The 27,953-nt window shown below is 56.4% G+C and overlaps 2 protein-coding genes across 2 annotated transcripts; both read right to left on the bottom strand.

Moving 5' to 3' along the window:
• Positions 1 to 304: 304 nt before the first annotated feature.
• Positions 305 to 23,600, bottom strand: ACACB (acetyl-CoA carboxylase beta). Its single transcript, XM_082293233.1, has 53 exons — positions 23,461 to 23,600; positions 22,711 to 23,114; positions 21,897 to 22,023; positions 21,364 to 21,502; positions 21,038 to 21,147; positions 20,794 to 20,875; positions 20,292 to 20,390; positions 19,901 to 20,010; positions 19,528 to 19,638; positions 19,165 to 19,374; positions 18,679 to 18,849; positions 18,281 to 18,442; positions 17,956 to 18,119; positions 17,246 to 17,396; positions 17,063 to 17,166; positions 16,394 to 16,475; positions 14,750 to 14,895; positions 14,528 to 14,678; positions 14,262 to 14,396; positions 13,696 to 13,842; positions 13,407 to 13,595; positions 12,986 to 13,086; positions 12,818 to 12,906; positions 12,596 to 12,720; positions 12,146 to 12,259; positions 11,950 to 12,063; positions 11,517 to 11,606; positions 11,305 to 11,423; positions 10,952 to 11,089; positions 10,437 to 10,536; positions 10,238 to 10,345; positions 10,002 to 10,058; positions 9,417 to 9,458; positions 9,124 to 9,339; positions 8,885 to 9,040; positions 8,383 to 8,586; positions 7,703 to 7,858; positions 7,318 to 7,440; positions 6,743 to 7,012; positions 6,328 to 6,425; positions 6,063 to 6,183; positions 5,771 to 5,881; positions 5,126 to 5,269; positions 4,925 to 5,045; positions 4,683 to 4,779; positions 4,421 to 4,517; positions 4,078 to 4,213; positions 3,602 to 3,779; positions 3,350 to 3,462; positions 2,682 to 2,836; positions 2,348 to 2,518; positions 1,654 to 1,790; positions 305 to 1,531 (listed from the first exon to the last, which is right to left on the bottom strand). The coding sequence occupies exons 2-53, from the start codon at positions 23,103 to 23,105 to the stop codon at positions 1,405 to 1,407; spliced, it is 7,113 nt and encodes a 2,370-aa protein (XP_082149359.1). The 5' UTR covers positions 23,106 to 23,114; positions 23,461 to 23,600; the 3' UTR covers positions 305 to 1,404.
• Positions 23,601 to 23,899: 299 nt separating this feature from the next.
• On the bottom strand, positions 23,900 to 27,882 carry UNG (uracil DNA glycosylase). The gene is made up of 6 exons (XM_082293335.1): positions 27,601 to 27,882; positions 27,428 to 27,523; positions 26,584 to 26,681; positions 26,112 to 26,200; positions 25,596 to 25,774; positions 23,900 to 25,168 (listed from the first exon to the last, which is right to left on the bottom strand). Exons 1-6 carry the CDS (start codon positions 27,877 to 27,879, stop codon positions 25,028 to 25,030), a joined length of 882 nt encoding a protein of 293 aa, XP_082149461.1. The 5' UTR covers positions 27,880 to 27,882; the 3' UTR covers positions 23,900 to 25,027.
• Positions 27,883 to 27,953: the final 71 nt, after the last annotated feature.

Genomic DNA, 27,953 nt, shown 5'->3' with positions numbered 1-27,953 from the left:
GGCTTTCCCAGGCTTCATTCCCCTTTGCAGACCCTATGGCCAAGTTGAAGGTGGATCCTTGGCTCAAATCCTCCAGGAGAGCAAGAGTTTACAGGTATTTACTCTAAGAGTTCTTCCTCCATCGTGTCACTCTGTTCTTGGAACCCTCTGAGATGCCTGGAAAAGCTCTGGAGTGGGGACAGGGGCTGGCAGGAGGGATGCTCGGAGCTGCCTCACCCCAAACAGGTCTTGTGCCACAGGGAAGGGGCTGCCCAGTGCCACAGGCACCAGGCCCAGCTCAGGACAATGACAGAAGACACGGAGGTCAGGGAATTCCCTGGGAGCTGAGCTCACTTTATTGCCTGTCAGCAGTGACACCTTCCAGCCAGGAAGCGACTCCCAAGACCCTTCCCATCCCCACCCCAGGACAGGGAGAGCTCCCACAGGCCCTGTGGGACCCCCCAGCTCAGTCCCAGGAGGTGTCCAACACCTTCTCTCTCGAGCCAGGTCTCCCATCTTCCGTGGCCATCCCACCTCCTCCTTTTGAGCCCAGGGTAAATCTGTGCTGGGGAAATGACACAGCCAGAGGCACCGGAAAACTTCAAATTTCCCTTCCATGACCAAGATGGTTAAAGGCTACCTGAGCAGCAGGGTACAGGTCCCAGCAGGTGACAGCTCCCCCTGGCTCTGCTGCTTCCAAGGAGGAGCCAGGTCACTGGGGCAGGAGCACCTGGAGCCATCCTCCTCCACTCCATGCTCTGCAGGAGCCAGAAGGGACATGAGATGGATGAGAGGAACAGTCAGGTCAGTCAGACTCTGATGGATCCTTGGACATTCCCACAGGAGCAGCTCCCAGATTAGCTCACTTAGGTCTTTCCTGGGCCGTCAGCTGCTCGTGGTCACATCAACTCTTTGCCCCCCAGCAAGGGAAAGGATGACAAAAATTGCTCCTTGCAGTTTATAAAGCATCACTTGGAGGCTGCTTCTCATTTCCTGGTCTTGGTGCCTAGTCAGCTTGAGGCCAGCCAGCTGGACACCAGCCCTGGCCAGGGGTCTGTGCCTCCAGCTCTGTCCAGTGTGGTGAGATGTGTCTGACCTGGTGCTTGTTTGAAAGACCAAGGCCAGGGCTGGCAACTAAAACTGGAAAATATTTTACATTCTTTTTAAAACCAAGTTCTGCACCAGGTCCAGATTCCAGGCTTGGCTCGGGACAAGTTCATCTTCTGGGCATCACCCCCAGTGCCAGAGGGGACTCTGTATGGATGGCAAGACCATCTCCATGGCTTAAAATACAAGCACTGATGTCCTTTATTTAGGCACATGAGCAAGAGTCCAAGGCTTCAGTTCAAGGGCTGAGGAACCAGGTGGGCAGGTGAGGTCTGGTCATGTCCTGGTGCTTCTCCTACCCCATGGCAATTGCCCAGCTCAGGAGGGATCATCAGTGTCCACCCTGGACAGGAGATGGGCGACCTGGGCTTTCTGTGGCCCGGTGATGTGCTGAGCCATCTGCACGATGCAGTCCATGGTCAGCTCGGGGTTGGCCTGGAGCAAGCTGCAAGGCACAGGGCAATTTCCTGAGAGGCCCAAGTGAGAACTGTCTCGTGTTCATCCCCTGCTGGTCCCACGCCAGGGATCAGCATGCCACTTCTCATCCCAGCTCCCACAGGTACTCACCTCCGGATGTGCTTGAGGATGTAGTCCCGCTTCAGGTACTTGATGTTCTCCCTGATGGCCGACTGGGTGCCATCCTGCTGCTGCATGTGCTTCTCCAACCACTCCACCACCACCTGGTTGTTGTCCCAGAGGTAGCCCTGGGGAAAGCAGCACCGTGGGCAGGGGATCCTGATGCCTGCACAGCCCAAACTCCCCCTTCCTCCTGGAGCCTCAAATGCAGGCATTGGGATTTTTCTTCCCAGTCCTGCACCTATGGCACGGCACACTCCCCCATGTTGCAGCCACGGGGTAAAAAGTTCAATCTGCAAGCTGAAATTCAGGAAACATTTGCAAACCATTTAAAATGCAAACAGGTTCTCTTGCAGGTCCTACTTCCTGAGGCAGTCACAGCAATGTGTGTGTCATTTGAGAGCAGCTCAAATGCTAAAGACCCCACTTTTGCCCTGCGAAGCCCTGTCATGGCAGAAAATAATTATTTGGGGACCACTTTGCCATCGCTGAGCACCAGCACCCAACTGGGGTCACCTGATTTGAAGAGCCAGCCCCAGCTCAGGGCTGCTTCACCGCCCATCCTCACACATTCCCACAACACACTGAGGCACCACTGAAACCTCTGAATGATGGGAGAACGAGGTGAGATCCCTCGAGATGCCCTGGCTGTGGAGGTGCCTCAGGAAGCGGGGGCTGGAGGTACCTTTTCAGCTCCTTCCGTCTCCATGAACCAGCGCCGCAGCATGGACTGGATGTGGATGTGGCTGAGCTCGCTGTTGGCCTTCAGCACCTCCCCCTTCACCATCTCCTCCAGCAGCAGCCGCCGCAGCCGCCAGTAGAGGAAGGAACGGGCGCTCTTCCACTCCAGGATGTCCTGCGGAAACCGGAGCACAGCCCGGGTTTGCCGGCGGCTGCTCGCTCCCAGCTCCGGCGGGATGGAGGGCAGAGAGCAGCCCCGGGGCAGGGATGTCACAGGAAGGGGATTTTCTCCCCGCCTTTGTCTGTCACCTCAGAGCCCTCCCCTGTTGCCGGCTCACCGTGATGACCCCTTTCTCCTGCATGCGGCCCGGGGTGTCGTGCAGGTCAGCGAAGCGCACGGCCACCTGGTGGTACACGGGCAGCAGCAGCTCCTCCCGCGCCTTCAGCTGCTTCTCCAGCTCCCTGCGCTCCCCCTCCGACAGCTCGGGGGTCCCTGTGGGACACAGCGGGTTGAGCAGCCCCCTGGTGATGCCACCACGGGGTCCCCTCTGTGCTCCCACATCAGCCACCGCGCCCAGAGCCACGGCTCTTTCCTTGGCGCACTGACACCACAGCCACAGAGGCCACGGCCACCAAGAGGTCGCACCGCGCTCAGCGCCTGCCACGGGAGAGGGGAGGCGGCATTTGCAAGGACTTTGTGGGACTGTGCTGTAACACAGGGGCAAGGAGCTCCCAGTGCATCAGGAACCGATTCAACCCGGCCATCCTTCATCTCAAAGCACGGGAGAAGACCCCAGCCCCATTTAACCCATTGACAGAGCCCCCAGGAGATACAGGTGTTCTAAAGCAGCACCACATCCTCCCAGCTCCACCAACAGAAAAGACACAAAGAATTTTTCCAGAGGGACACCAAAGGACTCCTGGTGGTTGCCACTGAAGTGCTTGAGCCTCATGTTTAACTTACACTACCCATGTCCACAACCCAAAACTCCCTTCCTTCCCTTACCCAACTGCTCCACCAGCTTGGCATAGACTGTATCGATCCTTCTCATGGTCTTCACCAAATCCTTCTTTCTGAACTTGATCTCCACTGTTCCTCCAGGCTCCAAAATGCCTCCCCTGGAAGGGACATTCGGTAAAGCAAGGTCTGCATGGGAGAATAAATTCTAGGGCAAGATGTCCAGGCAGCTGACACACAGAGGTGTTCTGGATGATCCACAGGTGTTCTGGATGACCCACAGGTGTTCTGGATGCTGACCTGCTCTCCTTGTCAGCGTAGAGCTCCACGTGCAGGGGGTTGATGGTGGAGTCGATGACCACCCAGGAGCCGCCGCGCAGCTCCGCGTGGGGAGGGATGTACACCAGGACAGGCTGCTTGAAGTCCCGCAGGCTGTCCACGATGAAGGCGCCGAACTTCAGCATCTGGTCATACATGTCTGAAAGCCAAATGGACTCGGGGGCTGGGTGTCCCAGCTGCCACTGCCCCAGCCTCCTCCCAGCTGCCCAAAGCCACCTTCTCCACTGGAGACACAAAGCACCCCAAAATCAACCAGCGGGAAGCCACCAACCCATGGGACCTGTGCACTGCGATGCCCCATGACCTCCCCAGCCCAACCCCACATCCCAGAGTGGTGCAGACCCTGGTAGGCTGGGCCGTCCCACGACCCCGTGGGGTGGCAGGGGTGGCAGAGGTTTGTCACACCATGGGAATCTGGGTATCCCAAGCACGGGTACCTTTCATGCCGCTGGAGAAGCCTCTCCAGTTGGCAAAGATCATCAGTGGGAGGTGCTCCCGGTTGAAATCCCGAATGGCCTGGGCTGTTTTAAAAGCAGAGTCTGGGAACCACACCTGCCCAGCCTGCTGGATTATCTGGAAAAGACAGTGAGCAGCTGAGACTGTGCCAGTTCTTCCTGGAATGCTGCATGAAACAGCTGGAAGAAAACAAAGTACCCCAGCATCCTTGATTTCACCTGAATTAAGGAAAATCAAGACATGCTCAAGGATCACTGCTATTCCACTTCCCTCCCTTCCAGCCTCCTCTCAGATGCCACCTGGCTTCAGCTGTACCCCACTCACCTTTGCCTCCGAGTCCAGGTTGGCGGGGTCGGCGGGTATCGTCACCTCCACGGTGCGGGTCTCAACAGCGATGACGCCCACGGGGAGACCTCCCAGCCTGCAGCAGGGCAGGGTGGGCTCAGCAAGGCCAGCTCCCTCCCACCCCAGCCCCACTAGAGAGCTGCTCCCCTTCCACCATCCCAAAAGCAGTGCCACGGCCAGGGCTCGAAGGTGAGTGGGCACACATGCAGGATCCCAGCTCCATCCCTGCTCCCAGCAGTACCTCGCTCTGCCAACCACAACGGTCTGAGCCCATGGCTTCATGATCTCCATGAAGCTGCCCTGGTCAAAGAAGCCACTCTGCCAGGTCTCCTTGAGAGCTGTGGAGCACAGGAGAACATGGAATGGTGCAAGGGTGAGCACTGAAGGGCTTCTGAGCACCAACCCGCAGCCAAGAGCACCTTCTGCACCTACAAGATGCATTTGGGAGCAGTGCTGCAGAGGCCTTGGGTTGTTCTCACTTACTTGGATGGGGTCTCCCTGCCAGCATCCACCTGGGGTCATAGGGGACTTTGGAAGGGACAAAATCAATTTCTCTTTCAACAGGGTCACTTATGGCAGTGACAGGCACTGGGCTCTGGTTATCCTGCAGGGGAGACCCCGAGGGCAGGTCACCAGCCAGGTATGGGTGACACCCCCCACCTCCACCCTGCAGCACCCTCCTACCTTGGGTATGTACGAGAGCCACTGCAGGATGGTGTAGACCCCCTCGAAGTCATCTGGGACGGTGACATGGGAAACGCCGTTGTTGTGCATGATCTGCACTCCTCCCAGCTGGTTGTTGGATGTGTAAACCTCCCGTCCCAGCACCTAGACAGAGTTCCCAAGGGAAATGCATGGGGCTCTGCTGACACAGGAGCTGCTCCCTTGCTCTGTTTGTCAGCCCAAACCTCTGCACAGGCACATTCCCTCTGGGCTGAGGCTGAATTTCCACCTCTGTCCAGGCTGATGTTAAAGTGAAAGGATCCTGCTTTACTGCACAGGTTTAGTGAACCCAGTTTCAATTCAGCTCAAACCAATGGGATTCTACCCAGAGATGGGTCCTGTCCCTGGGGAGAGGTCCCAAGGCACCTCTGCCATCCCACCCTGCCCCAGGAGCAATTCCCTGGCCCCCAAAGCAACACCAAAAAGCTGTGTGGGGTCATTCTCTCCCTGCTCAGTGAGACCAGCACAGCTGCAGCTCCCCCAGAGAGGTCCCATGAGATGATACACAGGGAGCTGCCACCTCTTCCTATGGGGCAGGGAAGAAGCCCACACAGGTAGTGGTGGGAAGGACAGTGCCATGAAGGACATGCAGCCAGAGCTTGGTACCTTGTTGAGAGCCGTGACACCCGTGAGGATGATGTGGGAATTCTCCACCTGGATGACGCGCTGGCCCAGCCTCACCAGGTAGGCACCGATCCCGATGGCACGACAGGTCACCTGGGCACACACACAGGGACACGTGGGGTCACTGGGGCTGCAGCACAGACCACGAGCACCTGGAGAAGGCTGCTCTGACGGGCTCAGCCTCCTTGTTGCAGCCCATTATCCCTCCTAGGGTGACACTAAGAGCCAGCAGGAGAGAGGGGAGCAGCAGAGAGGGGAAGGGGAGCAGCTATACCATGCTGATGGTCACTATTTCATCATAGGCACGGGAGGATTCCCCAGCAATGGTACCAGCAGCTCTCAGGTTTTCCACCCCAAATCCATTGTCCTTCCCAATGATGTCCAGGAGGACATACCTGTGGGGAAAGTGGAGCCGTGGTGTGGGAAGCACTCACCTGTATGATGTGCCTGGCAGGATGCTGAGGTGGGAGCTGCATCCTGGTGGGGTGTAGGGCAGAGCTTGGGATATCTCCGTGTGTCTCATGGGATATGGGACTCACCTGGACTCGCCGCCTTCCTCCACGTGCTCACAGCGCACCGAGTTCATGGTGCTGATCCTTGTGTAGTCCTGGGGAGTCAGGTACAGGTACCTGAAGCCCTGCAAAGAAAAAGGAGGAGGATGAGTTGGGGAGCCCCACATACACATACTCATGTGGGACATGGCCCTTTCCCAAACCATGCTATGCAGCAGCTCAGGGACCAGAGCTGGACAGAGCAGCCATGCTAGCACTGGCACCTCCACCTCCACCACCTGGGAGAAGCCAAAGGAACCATCCCCACGGTGCTGGGTGCAGGTGTGGCCTCACCCCCTGTTCCAAACCCACAATTTGACATCCTGGTCTAGCTCTGGTCATTCCTTCCCCAGGTAAACCCTCTGTTGTTCCCTGTGCTGAAGGAGGGGAGGTGCCCACACACCTTGTAGGGCTCAGCTGGGTCCACCCAGGCCACCTGGAACATGTGCTTGATCTCGTCGGCGAAGCCGATGCGGGCGCCGCTGTTGGCAGCGATGTAGATGCGGGGGATGCCCTCGGCCCGCGCCAGCTCCGAGGCCCTCAGGAACACCAGGTCCTCCTCAGGCCCAAAGGAGCCGATCTTGTGCGTGATGTCGTTGCAAATGAGCACAATATCCCGGCCTTTGGGGTACTCAGGGGTCTTCAGCTTCATTTTGAAAGCAACCATCCCCACCTGGCTCGAAACAGCACAAGGTTACAGGGCAGAATCCTCCCAAGAATCCCAGAATCATGGAATTCACCAGGTTGGAAAAGACCTCCAAGATCATTGAGTCTAACTCTTGACCAATCACCACCTTGTCAGCTAGACCAGAGCACTGAGTGCCATGGCCAAGAGACACAAGGGCTGAGCTGCAGGTGGCATTAACCAACAGACAAAATGGTTGAGGAGCATCTCCCAAGCTTTAAACACAGCCAGATGGAGCCACCAGCCATTCCCACCTGCTTCCCCTGCCCAATTCCCAAATCATTCCCTGCTACCTCGTTCCCTCCAGGGACCCTGTTCATCTGCACAAGGTGCCCCTGCGAGTCCAGGACTAGCTCAGTGTAGGTCAGGACGTCCTTGGGGTACAGGTCCGAGGAGCCCCACAGCTTGAAGAGAGCCTGTGGAGACACAGCACATGGCTTGGTATGGTTTGGCTTGGAAGAGACCTTAAAGACCATCTAGTTTCAGGAATTTCAAGAGCTAGGAATTGGTGTAGAAATGTTTCACATAACCAAAAGTGTTGGGGCTTGGGCTCTTTTTGTTTTCTCATTTGACAGCTCAAGGAGAGGGACGTTTTCATCAGGTGGGAATTTTTGAGGAGGGTGGGGATGAAGAGCAAACACAGTAATTTGGAGCTTCTTTTTGCTCAGCCAGACTCACCTGCCTGATCATCTCCGGGAAGTCGTACACGTAGGTGGTGCCCAAGGACTGTGCCTGGAACCGCTTGGCCTGAAGCAGGTCCTTGGTGACATAGGGGGTGTTGATGAGCATCCCATGCTGCGGCCCCTGCTTGTCCCCATACGACTGGAACATGATCTGGAGAGGAGAGCAGAGCGTTGGTTGCCTTCCCTGGATGTCATGGTGACTCTTCTGCTGGAGCACTGCTGACCCTTGCTTGGCCAAGGTGATTTTCCACCCATTGTTTTGCTGTTGAGGGGACTGTCACACTACTGTGCTGCCAGTACCAGTGACACCCTAACAGTGACCTTCACCTTCAGCACTCAAAACTGCCCAGCTCCACACCAGCATCACCCCAAGAAACCCAACTGGATAAAGCTCAACGCATTTTGGAGCAAAGTATCACACTGAGGAATCCAACTGGATGGAGCTCAGCACACTTTGAACAAAGCACCACCCCAAGGAATCCAGCTGGATGCAGACAGATAGGAATGAAACCAATCCAGCTGTGGGAATGCTGTTGGAAGTCTGGGGGCTCTGGGCAGACCAGCACTTCAGGTCCACAAGGAGTTTTGCAGAAGCCCCCCCAGAGCTCTGATGGAGCCCAGCATCACCCAGGCAGCCGCAGTTGGGTTTCTGCAGTCACCACTGGGGTTACTCACGCTGCCAGTGCCGGGGTCCCTCACTTCCTTGTAGAGGCTGATGTCCAGGTAATATCCAGACTCATTGGTGAGGAAGAGGCGGATGGGGATGGCGGTGGCAGTGGGCGTCAGGCGGATGTTGATCTTCACCTCAGCCTGCAGCACCCGCAGCTTCCAGAGGCGGCTGCCGTAGCGCATCACCATGGAGCGCACCGACTCCTCGATCTGCGCACGGGATGGCACACGGCTGGGTCAGTGGCCCCAGGGACAACACTGAGCACACCGTGCCAAGGCTGGAGCAGCCCTGTTGCATCTCCACCCCAAAGAGCCATTTCAGATTTGGCTGAGATCCTTCCCTCTCTCCATGCCTCCTGGTTGGGCCTGGTGCTGATATCCACCCTCTCCACAGGGGACAGGGAGAGATGGTGGCGGGTGGTCCTGAGCACAGGGGATGACAAAACCTCCATCTCCACATCAAGGGAACCTTTCCAGGATAGAGGAAGCAGGACCCCAAGAAACACACCTTGGAGGGGTCCATGATGACGGTGGGCACGAAGTTGAGGAAGATGTGGTTGCAGTCAGTGCGCACAATGGTGTTGTTGAAGGCCACCTCCAGCTCATCCATGGCCTCCAGGAGCAGCCGCTCGCCCTCGTTCTGCAGGTACTCGAAGGAGGCCTCCTGTGATGGAGCAGGTGGCTCAGCAGGGGCCAGGCCACCCCTGCACCCTCACTGTGTCCCCGCAGACCCCTGTGCCACCCTGCCTTGGTGATGAGGTCGGAGTGGCGCACGATGGCGCGGATGAAGAAGCGGTAGTCGGTGGTCTCGGCGCCCGCCTGCACCCTGGCAGCCCCCAGGTACAGGTGCATCTTGTGGTTGGCACAGGGGATGGCCGTCAGGTCGAAGTTGCGCATGCGGCTCAGCTCCAGCTGGAAGGCGAGCGCCGGCTCCAGGTGCCGGTAGATCCGATCCTCTGCGAACTGCCAGGCACAGCCGTGAGCCAGGGCCGGGCCGGTGCCACGCCAGCACCGTTCCCACTGCTCCCACAGGATCTTACCTCGTCCCTGGCTCTGAATGTGAAAAACTTCGGGAATTCTCTCTGCGGCAAAAGGGAGAGAGAAGACAACATGAATAGTCCTGGCCTGCGGAGGATTGTTCTGATTCTCCATTAAAAAGAAAAAACACCTGGCAGGCTTTGCTCTCCTGCAAAGGGAAAAGGGCTGGGAGGGATTGATTAGGTTGGATTTTAGGAGGAAATTCCTCCCTGTGACAGTGGTGAGGCCCTGGCACAGGCTGCCCAGAGAAGCTGTGGCTGCCCCATCCCTGGAAGTGTCCAAGGCCAGGCTGAATGGCGCTTGGAGCAACCTGGGATAGTGCAGAGTTCCACCCAATGGCAGGGAGTGGAATGGGATGAACTTTAAGGTCCCTTCCCACCCAAACCACTCTGGGCTTCTACTCTGTGATGGCTTCTGTGGCTCTGCAGGAGCCATGTTACTGGAAACATGAGCAGGATAAAGGATGATACAGGAGATGAATCACTCATTGAATGGCTCATTAATTAATTCCCAGCTCCTGAAGCACAGTGGGTCCATCCATCACTCAGGTGATGGTATTTATAGATGTCAGAGGCTGTTGCACTCACCTGCTGGGCAATGAGGAACGTGATTCTCCGGAGACCATACTCAACAAGGATATTTTTCTACACGGAAACAGAAGATGCCACCAGTCATGAGAGCTTAAACATCTCCACCAAGGCAGCAAACAAAACCCAAGCTGCAGCAATTTGGGGTACATGGCATGGAGAGGAGGCAGTGCCTTGGGGTACAGTGTTCTGGCTTGCAAGGCTTACAAAAAGAGGGTCCAGCCCCAGTAACAGACCTTGGACTGGGCAAAGGCTCTGAAGATGGGCACCAGCTTCTCGTCTTCCACGTGGTCAGCTGAGCAGAGCGCGATGTTGAGGATGTGGATTGGCTCCTCACGGATGTTCTGGCAACAAAACCCTACAGTCAACCCTGGCCAGCAGCATCACTGCTGTCCCAGCACCACCTGGGGGTATCAGCAGCAACTTCATGCCCACCTTGGCATCCTCCTCATCGTAGGTGGTGGCCTGTGCCTCACTGAGGAGCCTGCTGTCCGATGGAGAGTTGGCGAAGCATGAGATCACTTCATCGAAGTTCCTGCCCAAACAGCAGGGATGGGGTCACAGGCCAGCACATTGTGCCCACCCCCTGCCTGAAGGGACAGTGCCAGGGACCCACTGTGACAGTGTGACAGGGACACAGGTACCAGCACAACAGCCCCACGGCAAACCCACAGCTCATGAAAGGCAGCTCTGAGCCCTGCTGTGTTCATGGGCAGAGGGGTTTAACCTGTGCTCCAGGTTCTACATGTCCCCAAAAGCCACCTGGTGTCCCCACAAGGTAAGTGTTGTACTGAGAATACCCAGTCTGCAGCTGTGGTGGGAACTGGAGCTGCCTCCAGCACCGCCCAGCTGCCCCCAACTGTGACTCTTCCACCCCATTTTGCTCTCCAACAACTGCAGTGGCAACCAAAATACACAAACACTGGCCAGGCATGTCCCTGCACCCCCACCTTGTGAAGTCCTCAAATCTGCGGAAGGCCACCATGACTCCCATCCGCTGGCTTGTGGGGGAAAAGCCACTGTCCATGAAGAGCTCAGTGCTGTGCCGGGCCAGGTCAGGGTTGGAGATGCTGATAGGGACTGACATCCTGCCATGGGGAGCAAGTGTCAGCTGTGGGGGAGGCACCGTGTGGGACCACATCTCCCACAGGGGACCCTGACCTGGAGAGGGTTCATCCTGCTCCACTGCCAACGGGACAGTGCAGTGGCAGCTCCCGCTTTGCATGGAAGGGATGATACAAACTCGCCAGCTTTGTGGAAAGTCCAGGGGAGCAGGACAGGTGTGTGGGAGGGACCCCTGTACCTGTTGGGGTGGGAGGAGGGCAGCATGAACTCGAACTCCACGAGGCAGGTGCCATCAGAGAGCTGCTGGTGCTGCAGGCTGTTCAGCTCGTAGGCGATGTACCCCCGCCGCACGTACACCTGTGAGGGGACACAGGAGGTACCGCTGTGGCCCTGTCACCCCTGGGCCCCCCATGCCATCCTCAGGCCCCCTCTGTGCCCCCCAGCCCTCACCTCCAGCGCTGCCATGCGCACCACCTCGTTGGTGTGGTAGAAGAACACAGGAAGTACATCAAAAATGGAGGTTTCTGACAGGATCAGTTTCTGTGGGAAGAAAGCAAAATTTAGGGCAAGGATGAAGTGAGACCTCCCTGCCCTATTCAGGGGGTCCCTCAATGTGGAACTCAGTAAGGTGCCCTGGAACACCCAGCCCACCATGGCGACACCACTAGAGCCAGACATGAATCCACATGTCTGTTCCCTGCCAGAGTGTGGAGCAATGGATGGGGACTGGCAGCACTGGGGTGCAACCCCTCCTCTGCTCCACACAGCCACTGCAGCAAGACTTTGAGTGCTTTTTAGCTATTTTTAAGACTAAACCACTTGCAGCCAGAATCCCTCCCCGAAGCCACCCAAACTCCCTCTGGAAAAACAAGCAATTCCCAACCTTCAGGTTCTCAGGGCAGTACTCGTGTCCATACATGTCAATAGCAGAGATGAAGATGGACTCAACCTGGTTGTGCCGCAGCTCGTAGGAGGGCATGTGAGACGCAATGAGCACCTGCCAGGGCAGAGAGGAGCTGGGAGCATGGGGGACAGGGATGGGGACAGGAATGGGATGGCACCACATCATGCTGGCTGACCTGCCGGGCTCTCAGCGCCACTTTGGAGTGCTCGGTCTTGCTGAGTTGTGTCAGTTCGTGGAGGATGGTCGTCAGCTCATCTGTCAGCGTGGGGTCACGGCCACACAGCTGGTCCTGCAATGTCATACCACCATGGCTCAGCTCAGGCTCCTCACTGTGCGGGATGGCTTCATCCCAAACCCCAGCTCCACATGGAATGGCTTCATCCTGCATCCCAGTCCCACATGGGATGGCTTCATCCTGCATCCCAGCCCCATGCAGCCAATGGCCCAAGGCACTAAAATGGGCTCTCTTTGACCCAAGTATAATCACACAACACCACAGAGGGGAGGCAATTAAAATAAAGGGATAACGAGGCAGGAATGGACACTTCAAGCAATGCAGAGCTGCCTCGGCTCCTCCCTGCCACCAGCTTTTGCTCCTGGAGTCTCAGGCATGGGCTTTACTCACAATTAACATGATCACCAGCTGGTTCTTCTTGGCCACCTGGGCATGGGAGAAGATGCTCTCCAGCACAGGGGTCATGTTGGGTTTGCACTGCTCCCGCAGGCTGATGACACACTTGTCATAGTGAGCTGTGGGGCAGGACTTGGTGAGACCTGCAGCTCCTCCAGAGAGCCCTGCAGCCCCCAGAGAGCCCTGCAGTTTCCCCAGAGAGCCCCAAGACCTCACCATGCTGGAACTGTGTCTCCACTTGCAAGTAGCGCCTGAGCAGGTCCAGCACCACTGCCTTCATGTAGCCCCGGATGCCGCTGCGGTACCTGGGGAGCAAAGAGCCCACTGAGCTGAGAGGAGGTGGCCGTGGGGGGACAGGAGGGTCACAGACAGCACAGGGCTCACCTCTGCACCAGCTGCACCAGGCTCTGTGTGTTCATGAAGAAGACCTCCCGCTCAGCCTTCCTCTGCAGTGTGGCCGCGTGGGTGTCCAGCACGTTGGCAATCTGTGGGGAGAGAGGACAGGGTATGGGGTGGCTCAGGGGCATGAGGCTGCCAGCTCCCCCTTTCCTTACTCCATGCAGAGCCTTTCTCTGTGGTTTTTTTTTTCCCCCAAAATGAAAAATGCAAAGTGACAAATGAATATAAAAAGAAACACACAAATCAATGCAAATACACAAATAAAACCAAACACGTGTAGAAAATACGCACCCCCACAGATTTCCCTCACTCATTTAATTTGTTATAAAATCCTGGCAGCACAAATTCAGGCAGGAGCTCCCAGCTGGCTCCAGTTAAGAGGGCATGAGCCCCTTTTGCCACTCACCTGCTGGCTGGGGAAGCGGCAGAGCACTGAGGTGATGTTGCTGGCGTACTGCGCCATCACCTTCCGGATGGACTTCTCCACAGCCAGCGGGATTCTTCCCGAAATGCTCGTCATGATCTCCTGCAGCTCCAGCAGGGGCAGGGCAGGGTCCCGCAGGATCTTCATCAGCTGTGCCACCCATTCCTTCACCTGTGGGAGCAGGAGGTGGTGCTGCCCATTCCCACTGGTGCTGCCCGACTTGCCCTCATGGCAAACGTGTGGCAACTGCATGAGACAGCCTGGCACCCACCTTGGTCTTGAAGTAGGGCTCGGGCAGGCAGTAGCCATTCATGACGTTGGTCAGGTTGTCCAGCACGTTGCGGAGAATCTGGTGTTGCTTCTCACCAGTGATGGGGAGGGTCTGCTGGGCTGGGAGCCCCCCTGTGAACGGCTGTGCCTGGAGAGGGCAGAGGGAGGTGGGCTGAACTGGCCTTGCTGACAGGGCCCCTGAGAGCTGCAGCTGCCCCAAAGGAACCAGCACAACCCCTGCTTTGGGTTAGAAAGAGAGGAAGCACCTGACATTCAGCATTGTGGATGTGCCAGTGTCCATCATGAAAATAATGCAGAAAAACTGGGGATTTTAGTGCTATAAATGCACATTTTTAGTGCATGTGAGCCCCTGCCACACCGAGGAATCAGAGCAATCCATATGGAGCAGCACCTAAGCCCCAGCAGAGCCCAAAGACATGGCATGACCATCACTGTGATGCCCCATCAGGGCACCTCCTCTGTTTTGTCCCGTAGGGAGCACTTCCAGGATGCCGACCGGGATTGAGTAGGAGATGACAGCAGCCTGGCACCCCCCAGCAGACTCACAGGCTTCACTTTGGAGGGATCATCGAGCTGGAGGCGGGCGATGACACAGCCGGCCTCTAGCAGCGCTCCCGGCCGCTTGATGTAGCGCAGCCGCCCCGCCTCCTCCACCGCCAGCGTCATGATGATCTTCATCACCTGGGGAGGAGAGGGACACCGTCACCGAGCCAGCAGCACCCGCGGGCTGCACATCCCACGAGCATCACGGCAGCGCTGCGGGGTTCCGTCTTTGCCGAATGTTGCTTCTCCAGATCTTCTGCAAAGCTCACCTCGATCTCCGCAAAAACCTTCCCCTCGTCCACGTGGCCGCCGTCCTCCACCAGGTACTGCAGCAGCTTCCCCGCGGAGGGCGAGCGCAGCACCGTCGGGTCCTTCTCCTTCTCGAAGGTGCACGTTTTGTTGCCGATGGTGATCCGGTACCTACGGGAGAGGTGTCACCAGCCGGCTGCTGGCCATCGGGGAGGGAGAATGGGGGCCCTGGCAGGGGGTACCTGTCGATCTCCTCCTTCATGTAGGTGGTGTAGCTGCAGCCGTCGTAGGAGAGCAGCAGCCCGCCGTCGTTGAGCCGGTGCACGTCGATCTCGATGTGCGTGCGGTTCATGATGACCACGTACGTGGTCAGCGACTGGCGGGCGACCTGCGGGCAGGGGACACCCTCAGTGCAACCCCCAAACACACTGAATAGCGAGGCTGGGTGTGAGAAATGAGACAACTCTTAAAAAGATTAATTTATTGAAAACAGAAAAAATTGAAAAATTACAGAAATCAGAAAAATATAAAAATTTGGGATCCTATGGCTCGGTAGATGGTATGCCCCAGGAGCGCAGGGATTTGAGATCTTCTGGCTGAGACAGCACTAGACCTCAGGTAGAGAAAAAAACTTGCAGTGCTGGGTTGACTTAAAAAATTACTAAAAGCCCCTTAAAAGGGGTAAGGCTTTTAATGCCCAGCACCGATGTCCCCCATAGCTAGTCTGGAGAGAGCAAGAGGGGAAGAGAGAAGAGCACCCGCCTCTCGGCTTCGTCCTTTTTATAGTTTTTGCTCCGCCCCAATCCGCCCACAGCCCGCCCCTTCGGTCCAAGGCGATTGGTGCTTTCCCTTTGATGGATCATCTCTGTCCACCAATGGCTCATCGTTGTCAAGGGGGGTGGTATCAGTTAAAGATAAGGGAATACAATACCTTCATTAAAATTCAGGTATTCAGGTTGCCATGGAACTTGCCTGCAGAGTAATAGCTCTGTAGCTAAAAATAGCTGCTGGCTATTAAGACTGGGTGGGGGGGTTTTGGCCTTGGAATCAAAATGCAAGTGAAACACCTACAAAAAGTATTAAAATACATCCAACACACCTCAGAACACTTGTAAAAGTATACAGTAAACACAGGAAAGGTAACTCTTATGGTGTACCAGTGGTTTGTAGCTTGAAAAGGGGCAAGTTTGTGATTTTTAACTGGGAAAATTTTAACTGGGAAAGGTGCAACTCTATTAATAAACTTTAAACAAACAGAAACACTGATAATGGAACTGGATTTTTGTACCTGGGCTGATGGGTTAATTGTAACATTCAATTTAAAAATAATTAACTCAAAATTAATAATTTAAAGCACTTAATATGCAAAGACCAAGCACAAATAGGGATTTCATGTATGACACTGGGGCTGGGGGGGGCACCTCGCCATGCTCAGGGCAATAGCTGCTGCCACAGGATGGGGCTGGGCTGGGAGGACAGGAGGCACAACTTCAGGCTGCACCGAGGAGCTGTTCAACTCAGTCCAGAGCTGGTTTAACTCACAGCCCAGAACCGGTTTAACACACAGCCCAGAGCTGGTGCAACACATGGCTCACCTGCTACTTTCATTGTGAGTAGGGAGTTTTGCATGAAGTCCAACTAATTGGGTTTAAAAGCAAGAAAAGGAAGTCCCTTAATAAACTCAGGGCAACAGGGTGTATGGAAATGTCTGTCAGGTTAAAACGAGGTTGTTACGGTTATGAGGTTATTAACCTCATTTTTATGTTGCACATTTTTAAAGGACAACCTTGTATTTATTTCACCTTTCTCCCTCAGGACAGGAGCACATCCCTGACCCCTTGAGAAGCGCTGTGGCTGGTTTGGGGGGAGCATGGCGCTGCCCTCACCTGCAGAATGTACTTCACACCCTCATAGATGAGCTCCACATCAACGATGTTCAGCAGGGAGGCTGCTGGCAGCACCTGGCCCCTGAAACACAACGGAGGGATCAGGCCCCAGGCATTCCCAGCCTCTCCAAGTATGTGGGATGTCAGCAGTGCTCCCTCCTGGACAGAGGGCATCACGGTGACCAGAGGGGACAAGTGTCAGCTTTAAGTGACCCACGTGAGCACCATGCACAGCCGGATCTGGAGGGAGGCCAGGCAATGGGAAAACACTCAGATAAGGTGCATGGGAGAGCCCCGGGTATCCTCCAAGGCCGGAGGAATAACCTTGATATTGAACAACAAAAGCAAGCTGCACAGCCAAGCCACTTCCCCTTGAAAGCTGTTTTCCCAGCCATGGGAAGCCTTTCCTAATGTCCAGACAAAGTGATAGCTGAGGAGCCAGAGCTGTGAGCCACACTGTCCCTGCCTGTCACAGCACTACTCTCACTAAATTTGCAAAGCAAAAACGAAAGGAAGATGTCCCAGAAGAGCAACACTCATGTCTCCATTGTGGCTGCCCCAATCCTGGAAGTGCTCAAGGCCAGGTTGGACAGGGCTCAGAGCAACCTGATCTGGTGAAAGGTGCCTCCCCCATGACCAAACCCCCTCCGAGCAGCCCCCACTCCGCACCTCTCCAGCGTGTGCAGGAAGTCAGTCATGCACGTCCTGAAAGCAGCATCCGCCACGTTCAGGGCACCACAGACAACCCCCAGCATCGTGTCCGGCTTCTCTGCCTGTGGGGGCAAAAAGAACAGGGTTTGGGTCTTATCCCAAGGAAGGGGAATGGTGACCCTGGGAGCTGGACACCCCCACCTGCACTTTCTCAGCGATCAGGTCGTCCAGCCAGCCTGTGTGTATCTCATTGTTCTGGAAGCTCTCTGTCTCCAGCAGCTTGATCAGGTACTCCACCGTGGTCCGGAAATCCCCACGGATAGACAGCTCCTTCAGGGCCACCACCATGTTCCTTTTAGGGACAAAGCCCTTCATTAATGACTGAGAAGGTGGCTCTCAGCAGAGGGAATATGGGAGCTTCAGGGCCTGGGGCGATGAGCTCCTGAGGCGATGAGCTCCTGAGCCCCCAGCACCTTCAGAGAGGTACTCAAGGCGCTCAACCTGCTTCACTGCATGGTTTGGGTTGGAAGGGACCTTAAAAATTCTCTTGTTCCACCCCCTGCCATGGGCAGGGACACCTTCCACTAGACCAGGTTACTCCAAGCCCCATCCAACCTGGCCATGAAACAGCCCTGAATGAAACTGCTGCTCAGTTCCTGAATGGACACTGCTGCTCACAGGCTTTAAGCAATGCTCAGCAGATCACTACAACATCTCCTGGAGGATCAGCTGGATGAACCGGGGCCGTAGCACCACCACAGTCCAAAAAATTCTGGCTTTGGCCAGCCAGCCAGGTGCTTAGCACAGCAGCACCGTTCTGGTCCTGTTGGATAAAAACACTTTTCCCAGCTCACACCGACTGTGCCTCTTCCCAAGGACACCCACCCTCCAACTCATCCCATCACACTCACGAGATGGCCTCCTCCCGGTTCTCTCCCCATGAGAAGCAGTGCCCAAACTGGGAATCGGCAAATTCGTGCAGCCCCCCAGCTGCTGCCACACTGAAGTACCCCCAGACATTCTTGCTGCTGCGGAAGTTCAGCTCCTGCACCGTCCCCGAGCTGGGCTTGAAACCCTGAGCCAAGACAGAGCAGAGATGGAGGAACCAGGATTGAGACTCGTGCAGCGAGACAGGGAAGGGGAACCCCCATGGATGGCACTGATCCCATGAACATTGCCCAGATCAACCCCACAGGTGGCAGAGTCACCTTGTCCCCACCCCAACCCCCAGCTCACCTCCTCGGGGTTCTCGCTGGTGATCCGGGCAGCGATGACGTGGCCCCTGGGCACGGGGGGGTTGGAGGGGCTGTGGAAGGAGATGGGGGTGTCCCCCCAGGGGCTCTCCCCATACAGCACCCGGATGTCTTTTATCCTGTGCAAGGGGATGCCCATTGCAATCTGCAGCAGAGACAAGGGTTGAGCTGCCAGGGAGACACTGACAGAGAGTCTGAATGGAGAGTTCCCAGCGGGAAGCCAGAGGAGAAGGAAAGCTGCCACACTGCTTTCACCTGCACCCTCCACGATGGGATATGGGGCAGCTTCCCTCTGCCAGGCTCCAGCCCAGTGCTCCTCCCTAAATCCCCAAACTGCCTCCTCTAACACCCTTGGAGTGACCTGTGTGTGTGTGCAGGTACCTGCAGCTGGGCAGCCGGGAGGTTCACGTCCGCCACCATCTCCGTGCACGGGTGCTCCACCTGCAGCCGGGGGTTCAGCTCCAGGAAGTGGAAGCTCCCATCCTCCCCATACAGATACTCAACGGTGCCTGCACTGACGTACCCAACCATCTGGGCCAGGCGGACAGCACACTGTGGGAGAGGGAAACCCCTGCATCATGGAATCGTGGGGCATCCTGGCTTGGAAGGGACCCGCTGGATCATCACCCAACTCCTGGTTGTGCAGAGGATGCTCCAAAAACCCCACCATGTGCCTGAGAGTCCAAACGCTCTCTGGACTCTGGCAGGCTTAGGGCTGTGACCACTTCCCTGGGGAGTTTGTTCCTGTGCCCAACCACCCTGGACACGGAGTCCTGCTCAGCTCAGGGGTCCCTTCCTTAAAACCCCAATAAACCCAGCCCAGTTTCCCACTAAAACCTGGTGCTGCCCCAAGACCAGGCCACCCACCTTCTCCATCACCTCAGTGACGGTGGGGGCAGCGATGGTGGCCGGTGCCTCCTCGATGATCTTCTGGTGGCGGCGCTGGATGGAGCAGTCACGGCTGAAGAGGGAGATGGCGTTGCCGTACTCATCTGCCAGGACCTGCACCTCCAGGTGCCGCGCGTGCTGCGCCAGCTGCATCAGGAAAATGGGGGATCCGGGCGCCTCTGCCTGCACCTGCAGCGGGGGAGAGGGTCGTGCTTTGGCATCATGCCCCAAAATTCATCCCAGGATGGAGACAGAGTTCCAGAAGGAAGTGGAAGGTACTCCAGGTGGGAGCAGGATCCTGCTGGGATGGGGACAGGGATGGGGGTTCCAAGCACCTCTCACCTGCCGGAAGCAGGCGCTAAATTCCTCTGCTGCCTCCACTTTTCGGATGCCTTTGCCCCCGCCACCTTCTGCTGCCTTGATCATCAGGGGGTAGCCGATCCTCGTGGCCACCTGAGAGGGTCAAGGGCTGGGGTGACTGCAGTGTTTTGGACCGCAGCCCACCACCCTGACAGCCCACACAGCTGCAGGCATCCCTGAGCGGGATTATCCCGAGTGACATCCCTCCAGCAGAGGGACAAACTGCTGCTGCCACAGCCTTGTGTCACTGTGACGTGCTGGGAGGCCAGAAGGGCCAGGGCAGGCAGGCAGGCAGGTTCTGAGGAGGAATCATGCTGGGCAAGAGATAAGCAGCTGCCTACAGGCTCAGCTTTACCTCCAGACCTTCCTCCACGTCCTTCACGCAGCCCTGCGCGTACGTCTCCAGGGGGATGCTGATGGCCTGCTGATGCTTCTGGTCCTCTTCGGACCACTGGGCCACCAGACCTGCAGATGTGGCCAGGGCTATGGTCACCACCATGGTGGCACAGCTGGGGTGGCACACTGGGTGTGCCCAGGGATCTGAGGATTCCATCATTTCCCTTGTTTCCATGCACCCCGTCTCCAAAATCCCGCTGCCCAAACCAGCTGCTGCAGTGGGGTCCCCAATATGTGTGGCCAGCTGGGCCAAGGACCCAATCCTGGTGCTTGCTCTGGGCAGAAAGAGAGGCAAGGAGGAGGGGAAGGGGGGAGCAGGGAGGGTGTGGGGGCTGCGAGGAAGCACTCACCGCTCCCGCTCCACGGCAGCGTGGGGATCTCCAGAGTCTGCGCCACGATGGTGGAGGCAACTTTGTCCCCCAGCGCCCACATGGCATCACTGGGGGGACCTTCAGAGAGGGAGAGAAGGGCTGAGGGGGGCCCAACCCACCAGCCCATCCCCACATCACTGAGCCAACCCCACCAGCCTTCTGCAAGGACTGGGTATGCGGGAACCCCCCCCCAAACCCACTGCCCATCTCTGGACGAAGCTCAACCCTTCTCCACGGGGAGCTCAGGCTGGGAATCCCACAAGGTCTGCTCCCACCTGATGTCCCTCTGTGTATACTGCATCAGTTGGAAAACCCAGAAAACAGCAGGATTCCTGGGAATGCCCCAGCCTGAGGACTGCCACTCCATGGGGTGGGCATGCCAGAGACACCAAAGGGGCATTCCCAGTGCAGTGTCCCTGGCAGTGACTGTGAGTGCACACTCCAGCCCAACACCCAGCACAGAGAAGCAGTGTGACCTTACCTAGGAAAGCTATCCCGTTTTTCTGCAGCAGCTCTGGCAGCTTGTGGTTCTCCGAGGCATGTCCCCAGCCAGCCCACACCGCCTGGCACAAGGAGAAGCAGCAGTGGGAGCATTATCCCTGCACTGGCATCTCCCACTGTGCCCAGCTCCTCAGCATGCAGGGACATCACCCCCTTTTGGGGTGTCCCCTCTGCCCAGCAACTTCCCTTGGGACAGAGGTGGGAGACACACGAATGGCCACTACCTGGACTGGGATCCGTTTGGAAATGTCCACTATCAGCTCCACGTTGGCATAGTTGTTGTTGTTGGTCCCTCCAGGGACAGGCACGTAGTGATCTGCCATCTTGATGTACTCTGCAAGACAGCACAGGGGCTAGGGGGAGCCAGATCCCTGAGTGGCACCCCTTCCCAAATCCTCCATCCTGGGGAGGCTGCAGCGGGGAAAAAATCTTTCCTCTAGGATTTGGCTGCACAGGAGGAAAGTGTGTGACTCCAGGCTGTGCAGGAAAGGGCCACTCTGCCTCAGCCCCAGGCAGGGAACTTCCCTTTTGGGATATTCTCAGGAATTACCCGCGTTAGCCTTGAGGTCCTCGGGGGTGACCATGACCACGAAGCGAATGGCGCGCTCGTTGCGGAACATCTCGTAGGCCCAGCGGCGGATGGAGCGCATGCACTTCACTGCTGCGATGCCATTGTTGGCGATGAGGACCTGGGGGGACAGGGACAAGGGGGTGGCAGGGTGAACCCTGTCCTTGCTGCCCCAAGGGATGGGTGTGGAGCAAAGCAGGGGGGATGTGTTAATGAGGAGCTCCCCGACAGCTGGTTGTACATCCCGGCGGAGCATGAGGCTCCTCAACGACATCTCTGATGTCTGGCACTGGGGATAACTGAGGATGGGACTTTGGCCATTGTTTGTGCAAAGCTGCTGCATGGGGTTCCCTCTCCCAGCCCATGAGAGCGAGTGAAGCCATGGGATGAACAGCTCTGGGCTGCCATTGCTCCGAGCCCGGCAGACACAGGACATTCAGGCAGCACCCAAAGGTGTCCCTGTGAAAAGCAGTGACCCTCTACCCAGGCACAAGCAAGGACGTGTGGGGACAGACCTTCTCGATGACACGGTTCCCCCCGAAGCGGGTGACGAACTCAGCTGGGGAGGCGACGGAAAAATCCCGCTGCAGGTCCATCTTCCTGTGGCTCCTCTTTGCCAGGTGCAGCCCTGACATGCTGGGCCTGTGGTGGGATGTGGTGGCTGACACTGAGCCCAGGGCCACCCCAGAGAGCCCAGAGCCACTCCAGTGAGCCCTCCTCCAGCCCCAAACCCCCTACAAAGCCTGTCCTGCAAAGGTCACCAACCACGTCTACAACGTGACTCAGGCAGGACACAAGGAAAATTCCTTATTTGTGGAAGCATGGAGGAGCAGCAGGAATACTGCTGGCAACACCACCCCAAACCCAGCGTGGCAAGAGCCACTGTTGGGCTGTCAAGTGTCACAGCACGTCCCTGCAGTCAAAGGTTTGTTATTTTTAGCTGCGGCAGAGCAGCCAGAGGAGGCAGGCAGAGGGATTTGGCTTCCAGTTGTTTCTGCTGGATGTCAGCTGCACTCCCATGGGAGCTGCCCGGTGCAGCCAGTAGGGAGTGAGCTGCCCCACATCCAAACTAGAGATTTGGGGGGGGCACCCCCTGCCCTGGTCCTTGCCACAGTCATGCAGGTGGCACTGCTGTCACACAGCCAAGGACACTGGCTCTCCCCCCAAAGGCAGTGGGATTGGGGGCATCACCTTGGGGTTCCGACGAGCACCAGCACATGTGCCCCGCAATTTTACCAACAGCAATGCATCCACCACAAGCACCCACCCTCCCGAACTGGGACATCCCTTCCCGGCCACGCTCCCGCCCCTGGGGGCTGCCATCCTCACCTGATGCCGGCGCTGGGCTCCAGAACGGCGCTCACCGCGGAGGGCTCGGAGACGGTGCCCCCCACCCCGGCCAGGCTGCTGCGCCTCCGGCCCACCCTGAAGGCCGTGGCCATCAGCTCGTCATCGGAGGAGTTGTCGTCGAAGGAGCCCAGCACGAACTTGGCGAGGGCCGGGCGGCGCAGCGCGGCGGGGTTGTACACGCCGAGCCGCTCCTGCTCCGCGCCCGCCCGCCCGGCCCGCGGGCCCGGGGAGCTCGGCCGCGCCGGGGGCCCGGCTGCGGGGGGCGGCCCCGCGGGGCTCTCCTCCGGCTCCTTCTCCTGCTCGCACCGAGAGCTGGACATTTTGGCCCAAACGAGCAGAAGCACAGCGAGCAGCAGCAGCGCAGCAGGCAGCATTCACGGGCCCTGGGGGAGAGGGAGAACCGCGGTCGCGGCTGCGTCCCCGAAACCACGGCCCCGGCCCCAGAGCTCCAACAGCGCAGCCCCCGGTACCAGCTGCCCTCAGCCGGAGCTGTTTTCCCTGCCCGGCGCCGGAGCTCCGTGAGGGGGCCGGGGGGGCGGCCTCGCACCTGCCCGGCCCTCACAGCACCCTCAGGATGGCGACCCCCAGCCCGGCCCTCACACCGCGGAGGGGACATTGAACGGGCCCCCCACAAATCCCGATAAGTGCGGTCGATTATCCCCGTCAAAGCTGGGCACGGGGGTGAGGGAGAAGCGCCACGGCCCCCTCAGCCCCTCACCCTCCCCTCACCATGGCTGCCAGCCCCGCTGGTCACGCTGGGCTCCCCGGTCAGTGCGGTGTCACCGGTCACTCCGTGTGTCCATCCGTGTCCCCCCCCGCCCGGGCCGGAGCCCACGCGGTGCCAGGGCCGCCCCCGAGGGAAGCACGGGCCCCCCCTCGGGTGTTGCAGTTGGGTCTCGCACGTGACGGTCACGTCAAGCATAAATATTTCCCTGCTAACGTGTCTGGAAAACTTCTGCTGGAGATGAGGGTGGAAAGAGCGAGGGAGACACCCGATCCTTGGGGGACAAAGGTGCCCTGGCCCTGTGCCTGGTCACGGGGACAAGGACAAGGACACGCTCCTGGGTTTGGCTCCCTGAGGGGAACAGGGACTCCCACTTCCACCCACTGAAGAAGCAGAGCCTGCCCCCCTCCCTCCCTCTGTTAAAGCACCAAGATCACGTAAACAAAGTAATTTTTATTTAAAAAAAACGACACTGGGGAAAAAAAAAAGCAAACAGCATATACAGCAAGGCCACAGACAGTGTAAACGTCACTGGTGATAGTGTTACCTCAGAGAGAACACAGAGGAAGGGTTACAAGGATATTCTATAAAAACTGGTGTAATTTCCAAAAAAACCAGGGCACTTCACTTCCACTAAAGGAATTACAAAGTCAAAGATGGGCTGGAAACCCAGGAGTACGAAGTCCAAAACCTCTTCCTCTTGGAAGTCCTAACAGTTATTGCCAGCAGGAGGTGGAAACTTTAATTTGCTCCCAAGGTGGCAAAGCACAGTTCCCTCTTTCAAGATCTTAAAAAGATCTGAAGTAATTTGCAGCTATCAGTCCATGAAATTGGGAGATGCTGATGAACAAACCTTCACTGCTGCCATCAGCAAGTACCCCCAGGTCCATGGTCAGCACAGCTCACCTGTCATCCAGGTGATTACACACCCAGGAAGAACCTAAAACTTTTTTATTTTCCTCTCTAAATGCCAACAAAAAATCCAAAAGCATGACCAAGGGTCTTGGTCACAGCCTCCCCTTGACTGCTGGGAGGATTTATCCCAAAATCTTGAGATCATGGACACACCAAGCAACACTACTGACCGTGTATTTTCTTTACAGCCTCGAGAAGCCATTTTTGTAATAAATCTGTAGCAAAAAGCTAAAACCAAAAGCCTTTTCCTCCCATGGAGTCAGCTCCACTCCCCCTAAACAGGAAACCTAGGTTTGCATGGGAAGGAGGCAGCAGGGCATGTACAAAAGCTGAGCAGCTCAGTAAGAACTGACATCCCTTCACCAGAGTCTGAAAATCTATTCCCATTGCAACAATGACCACAAATTAATACAGAACTCTGGTGTTTGGGGTTTTGCTTCAAACCAGGTTAAGATCTGTTCCAGCAGCAGAGCTGTCCATGAAACACTCCAACACGCTCTTGAAAAATAAACATTTAAAACAGAAACAGAACCATCTCTGCAAGTTCGGTCACTTGTTCATTGGTAACACCCAAAGAGCAATTCTCAGGTCAGCAGGAGTTTCTCAGGAATGCCCCAACCCCTGACCCAGGGGCTGTTCCCCAGCCTCAGCCCCAGCTCAGAGTGCTTTCCAGTCGATGGGCTTCTTCCCAGATTTCTTGAGGAATTCATTTGTCTTGGAGAAGTGCCGGCAGCCGAAAAACCCTCTGTTGACAGAGAGGGGCGAGGGATGAACCGTCTGCAGGACGTGGTGACGCTTCTGGGAACAGCAGAGGAAACCACTTGTGAGATTTGCAGGGTTTTGGCTGTTCCTGCTCCAGGGCAGGTGTGATTTACCCCTGTTCCTCCTCTTGCACCAGCCTGAGCCCCGAAAAACCAGCCCTAAGGACCAAGACTTCTGTCCCACTAAGCAAAGACATAAATGCCCCGGCATTTCCCAACTGCTGTCATCCCACCAGCACATTTCACATTGATTCATGAGCCTTTTCCTAGGAAAAACAGCTCTGTCCTTGTGAGACAGGGCTTACACTTGCTCCACTTTTCTTGCTCAACTCTGTCAAAGGCTAAGCTGCAGCAGAAGCAGAACTCGGGAAAAATTCCCAATTCCGTAAGGGAAGTGCCCTCTAGTGTCCACCAAACTGAGGGAAAATCAGGGAGAGGGAAGGGCTAAGGAAAAGGAGGTGTACCCTGTCGATGGAGCTGCCTTTCCTCTGGGCATAGGCTCCCCACAGCATAAAGACCACCCCGTGCAGGTTCTTGTTGAGCCAGGACACCACGACATCCGTGAACTGCTCCCAGCCCCTCTCCTTGTGGGACGTGGCCTGGTGAGCCCGAACCGTGAGCACCGCGTTGAGCAGGAGCACTCCTGGCAAACAAACCACATCCAGAGGGTGAAACAAGGGTTAACCCATCCCTGGAATGCCCAAGGCCAGGCTGGATGGAGCTCTGAGCAACCTGGGATAGTGGAAGGTGGTCCTGGGATGAGCTTTAAGCTCCTTTCCAACCCAAACCATTATGGGATTTTGGGATTCAAACTGCTTTTTCTCCTGTTGATGAAGCAGATTTTCATTTCAAGATTTTCATTTCATTGAGAAGTGATTTTCTCTCCTACAGGTGGATTATTTCCAACCACAGGGCTGTTTTTTAGGTAAGATTCTTTTCTGCTCCACAGGGGGCACATCACTGAGTGTCTCTGAGCTCACCTTGCTTGGCCCAGCCCGTCAGGTCCCCATGGCCAGGGTGGGTGAAGTCCTCAATGTCCTCAGAGAGCTCCTTGTAAATATTTTCCAAGCTGGAAAATTTAAACCAAGCCAGCAGCAGATTTTTAATATGCCAAGAGCAAGGAGCACTTATTGCTCTAACCAGGCAAGAAAAGCATTGATTTTAATCTTATTATTTAAGATAATAAAGCCATTTGTAGAGGCAGGGCAGCAAAGCCTGTGTGTGTCTGTCTGGAAGCTTTAATGAGACTGGAAATGAAAATTTACATCCAGAGTATCACCAAAACTACACAGAATTATCCATGTCTTGGAGTGATGTTTTTTTTCCAGGCAATGCAGAACTCAAATTTAAGTAGTTGCAAACCACTTCACATCAATTTTCTGGCTCCCAGCCCTGAGCAACACAGAACTGCAAACAAATAAGGAACAAAAGGGATTTTGCAAATTTTCCTACCTGGGGGGAGGTGGAACAGGCTTCTGAACACTAAAACAGAGCCCGTGAGCTTGTTTAGGTCCATGGTATGGATCTTGTCCCAAAATGACAACCTTTACCTGAAAGCAGACCTTGGTTAGCACTGAACTGGAATCAATATTATTCCCCAGAGAGTGGGGGAATAAAAGGATTATAAATGAGCTTTATCCTAAAACAGAGAGCAAAAAACCACAAACCCAACCCAACTCCTCCAAGAAACTGAAGTTAAATCCCAGATATCTCACTGAGAAAGAGCACAGAGCCCACCTAACACTAACATCCCTACAGCTTTGCTGTCAAAATTATGAGTACAACTAATATAACTTGAGTGCAGAAGACCAACATTTTCACAGCCACAAAAAAACACCTTGTTATTTTCCAAGCAGGTTTCATCCCATTACAGCTTTATGCCACACTTGCTGTGATATTTTTGAGATGTTTTATTGGCAATGACATTACCTTATGCTGTCTTTTTTTGCTTTAACTGGAGTCTGTTACTGATCAATTAAAAAACAACAGATGTTCAAGATCAAAAAGCTATGAACTAGGTTAAGCTGGTAACACCAAAAAAAAAAGATCAAAAGGATCAGAGGAAGTTCTGTGGCTTGTGAGGGTAATAAAACAATAAAAGCACGGTTTGGTATCAGACATGAAAGGTAAGGCTGCATTTATGAGTTAGGTGAGCAAAAAACCAGCATCCTCATCCCATGGGATCCAAGCTTAAGGGACCAAACACTGAAGGAACATGTCTGTGCACCCACCCTGCACCTTCAGGGTTTTAAACTCCCCGGAGCAGCTAAGAGACCCCCACTGCGGCTCTACTCACATCCCAGATGTCGCACATCTGCGTCCAGGTGAAGACCTGCTCGGGGGGCGGATACACCGTGTAGCGCTTCCTCTCCTCGGCCACGAACGCCATGAGCTGCGGGGGCAGCGGGGGCTCAGCGGGGGCTCAGCGGCCGCTCGTGTGGGCGGGGGGGATCGGGGAATGCTGCTCACCTCCACGAAGTAGGGCTTGGAGAACTCCCCGGCCAGCTGCCGCCGCCAGCTCTCGCCGAAGCCCGGGGGCACGTTCCGCTGCGCCAGCAGCTGCCGCGCCGCCTCCTTGTTCTTGCGGATGCGCTCCTGCTGCTGCGCGCTCAGCGCCTGGCTCGCCTCATCCCCGGCCTCCTTCGCCTTCTTGGCGGCGTTCACCTGGAAGCAGCGGGCAGGGAGGAGGCTGCGGGCGATGCGAAAGCGCAGCGGGCGCAGCCCGAGGCCCCGGAGCAGCACGGCCATGGCGGGCCAGGCCCCGCCCGAGGGGCGGCCGCGCCGCACGCGCCGGCTGCGCGGCAAAACACCCAGCGCGCCCC

This window comes from Coloeus monedula, assembly GCF_965178545.1.
Source record: "Coloeus monedula genome assembly, chromosome: 18".
In the NCBI taxonomy this organism is placed as follows: domain Eukaryota; kingdom Metazoa; phylum Chordata; class Aves; order Passeriformes; family Corvidae; genus Coloeus; species Coloeus monedula.
Note: the sequence above shows the minus strand (reverse complement) of the source record. Positions and strands in the feature narration are given on the sequence as shown.

Excerpts from the sequence above, each read along its gene's own strand:
- ACACB (XM_082293233.1), bottom strand. The coding sequence starts at position 23,105 with ATGCTGCCTGCTGCGCTGCTGCTGCTCGCTGTGCTTCTGCTCGTTTGG. Across the intron at positions 19,639-19,900 it reads ACGTGGAGGAAGGTCTGGAG|GTGGCCACGAGGATCGGCTA; the intron begins GTAAAGCTGAGC and ends TGACCCTCTCAG. Across the intron at positions 11,424-11,516 it reads TGCGCATGGCAGCGCTGGAG|GTGTACGTGCGGCGGGGGTA; the intron begins GTGAGGGCTGGG and ends GTCCCCTCACAG.
- UNG (XM_082293335.1), bottom strand. The coding sequence starts at position 27,879 with ATGGCCGTGCTGCTCCGGGGCCTCGGGCTGCGCCCGCTGCGCTTTCGC. Across the intron at positions 27,524-27,600 it reads CCAAGCCCTACTTCGTGGAG|CTCATGGCGTTCGTGGCCGA; the intron begins GTGAGCAGCATT and ends CTGCCCCCGCAG. Across the intron at positions 25,169-25,595 it reads AAGGCAGCTCCATCGACAGG|AAGCGTCACCACGTCCTGCA; the intron begins GTACACCTCCTT and ends TGCTGTTCCCAG.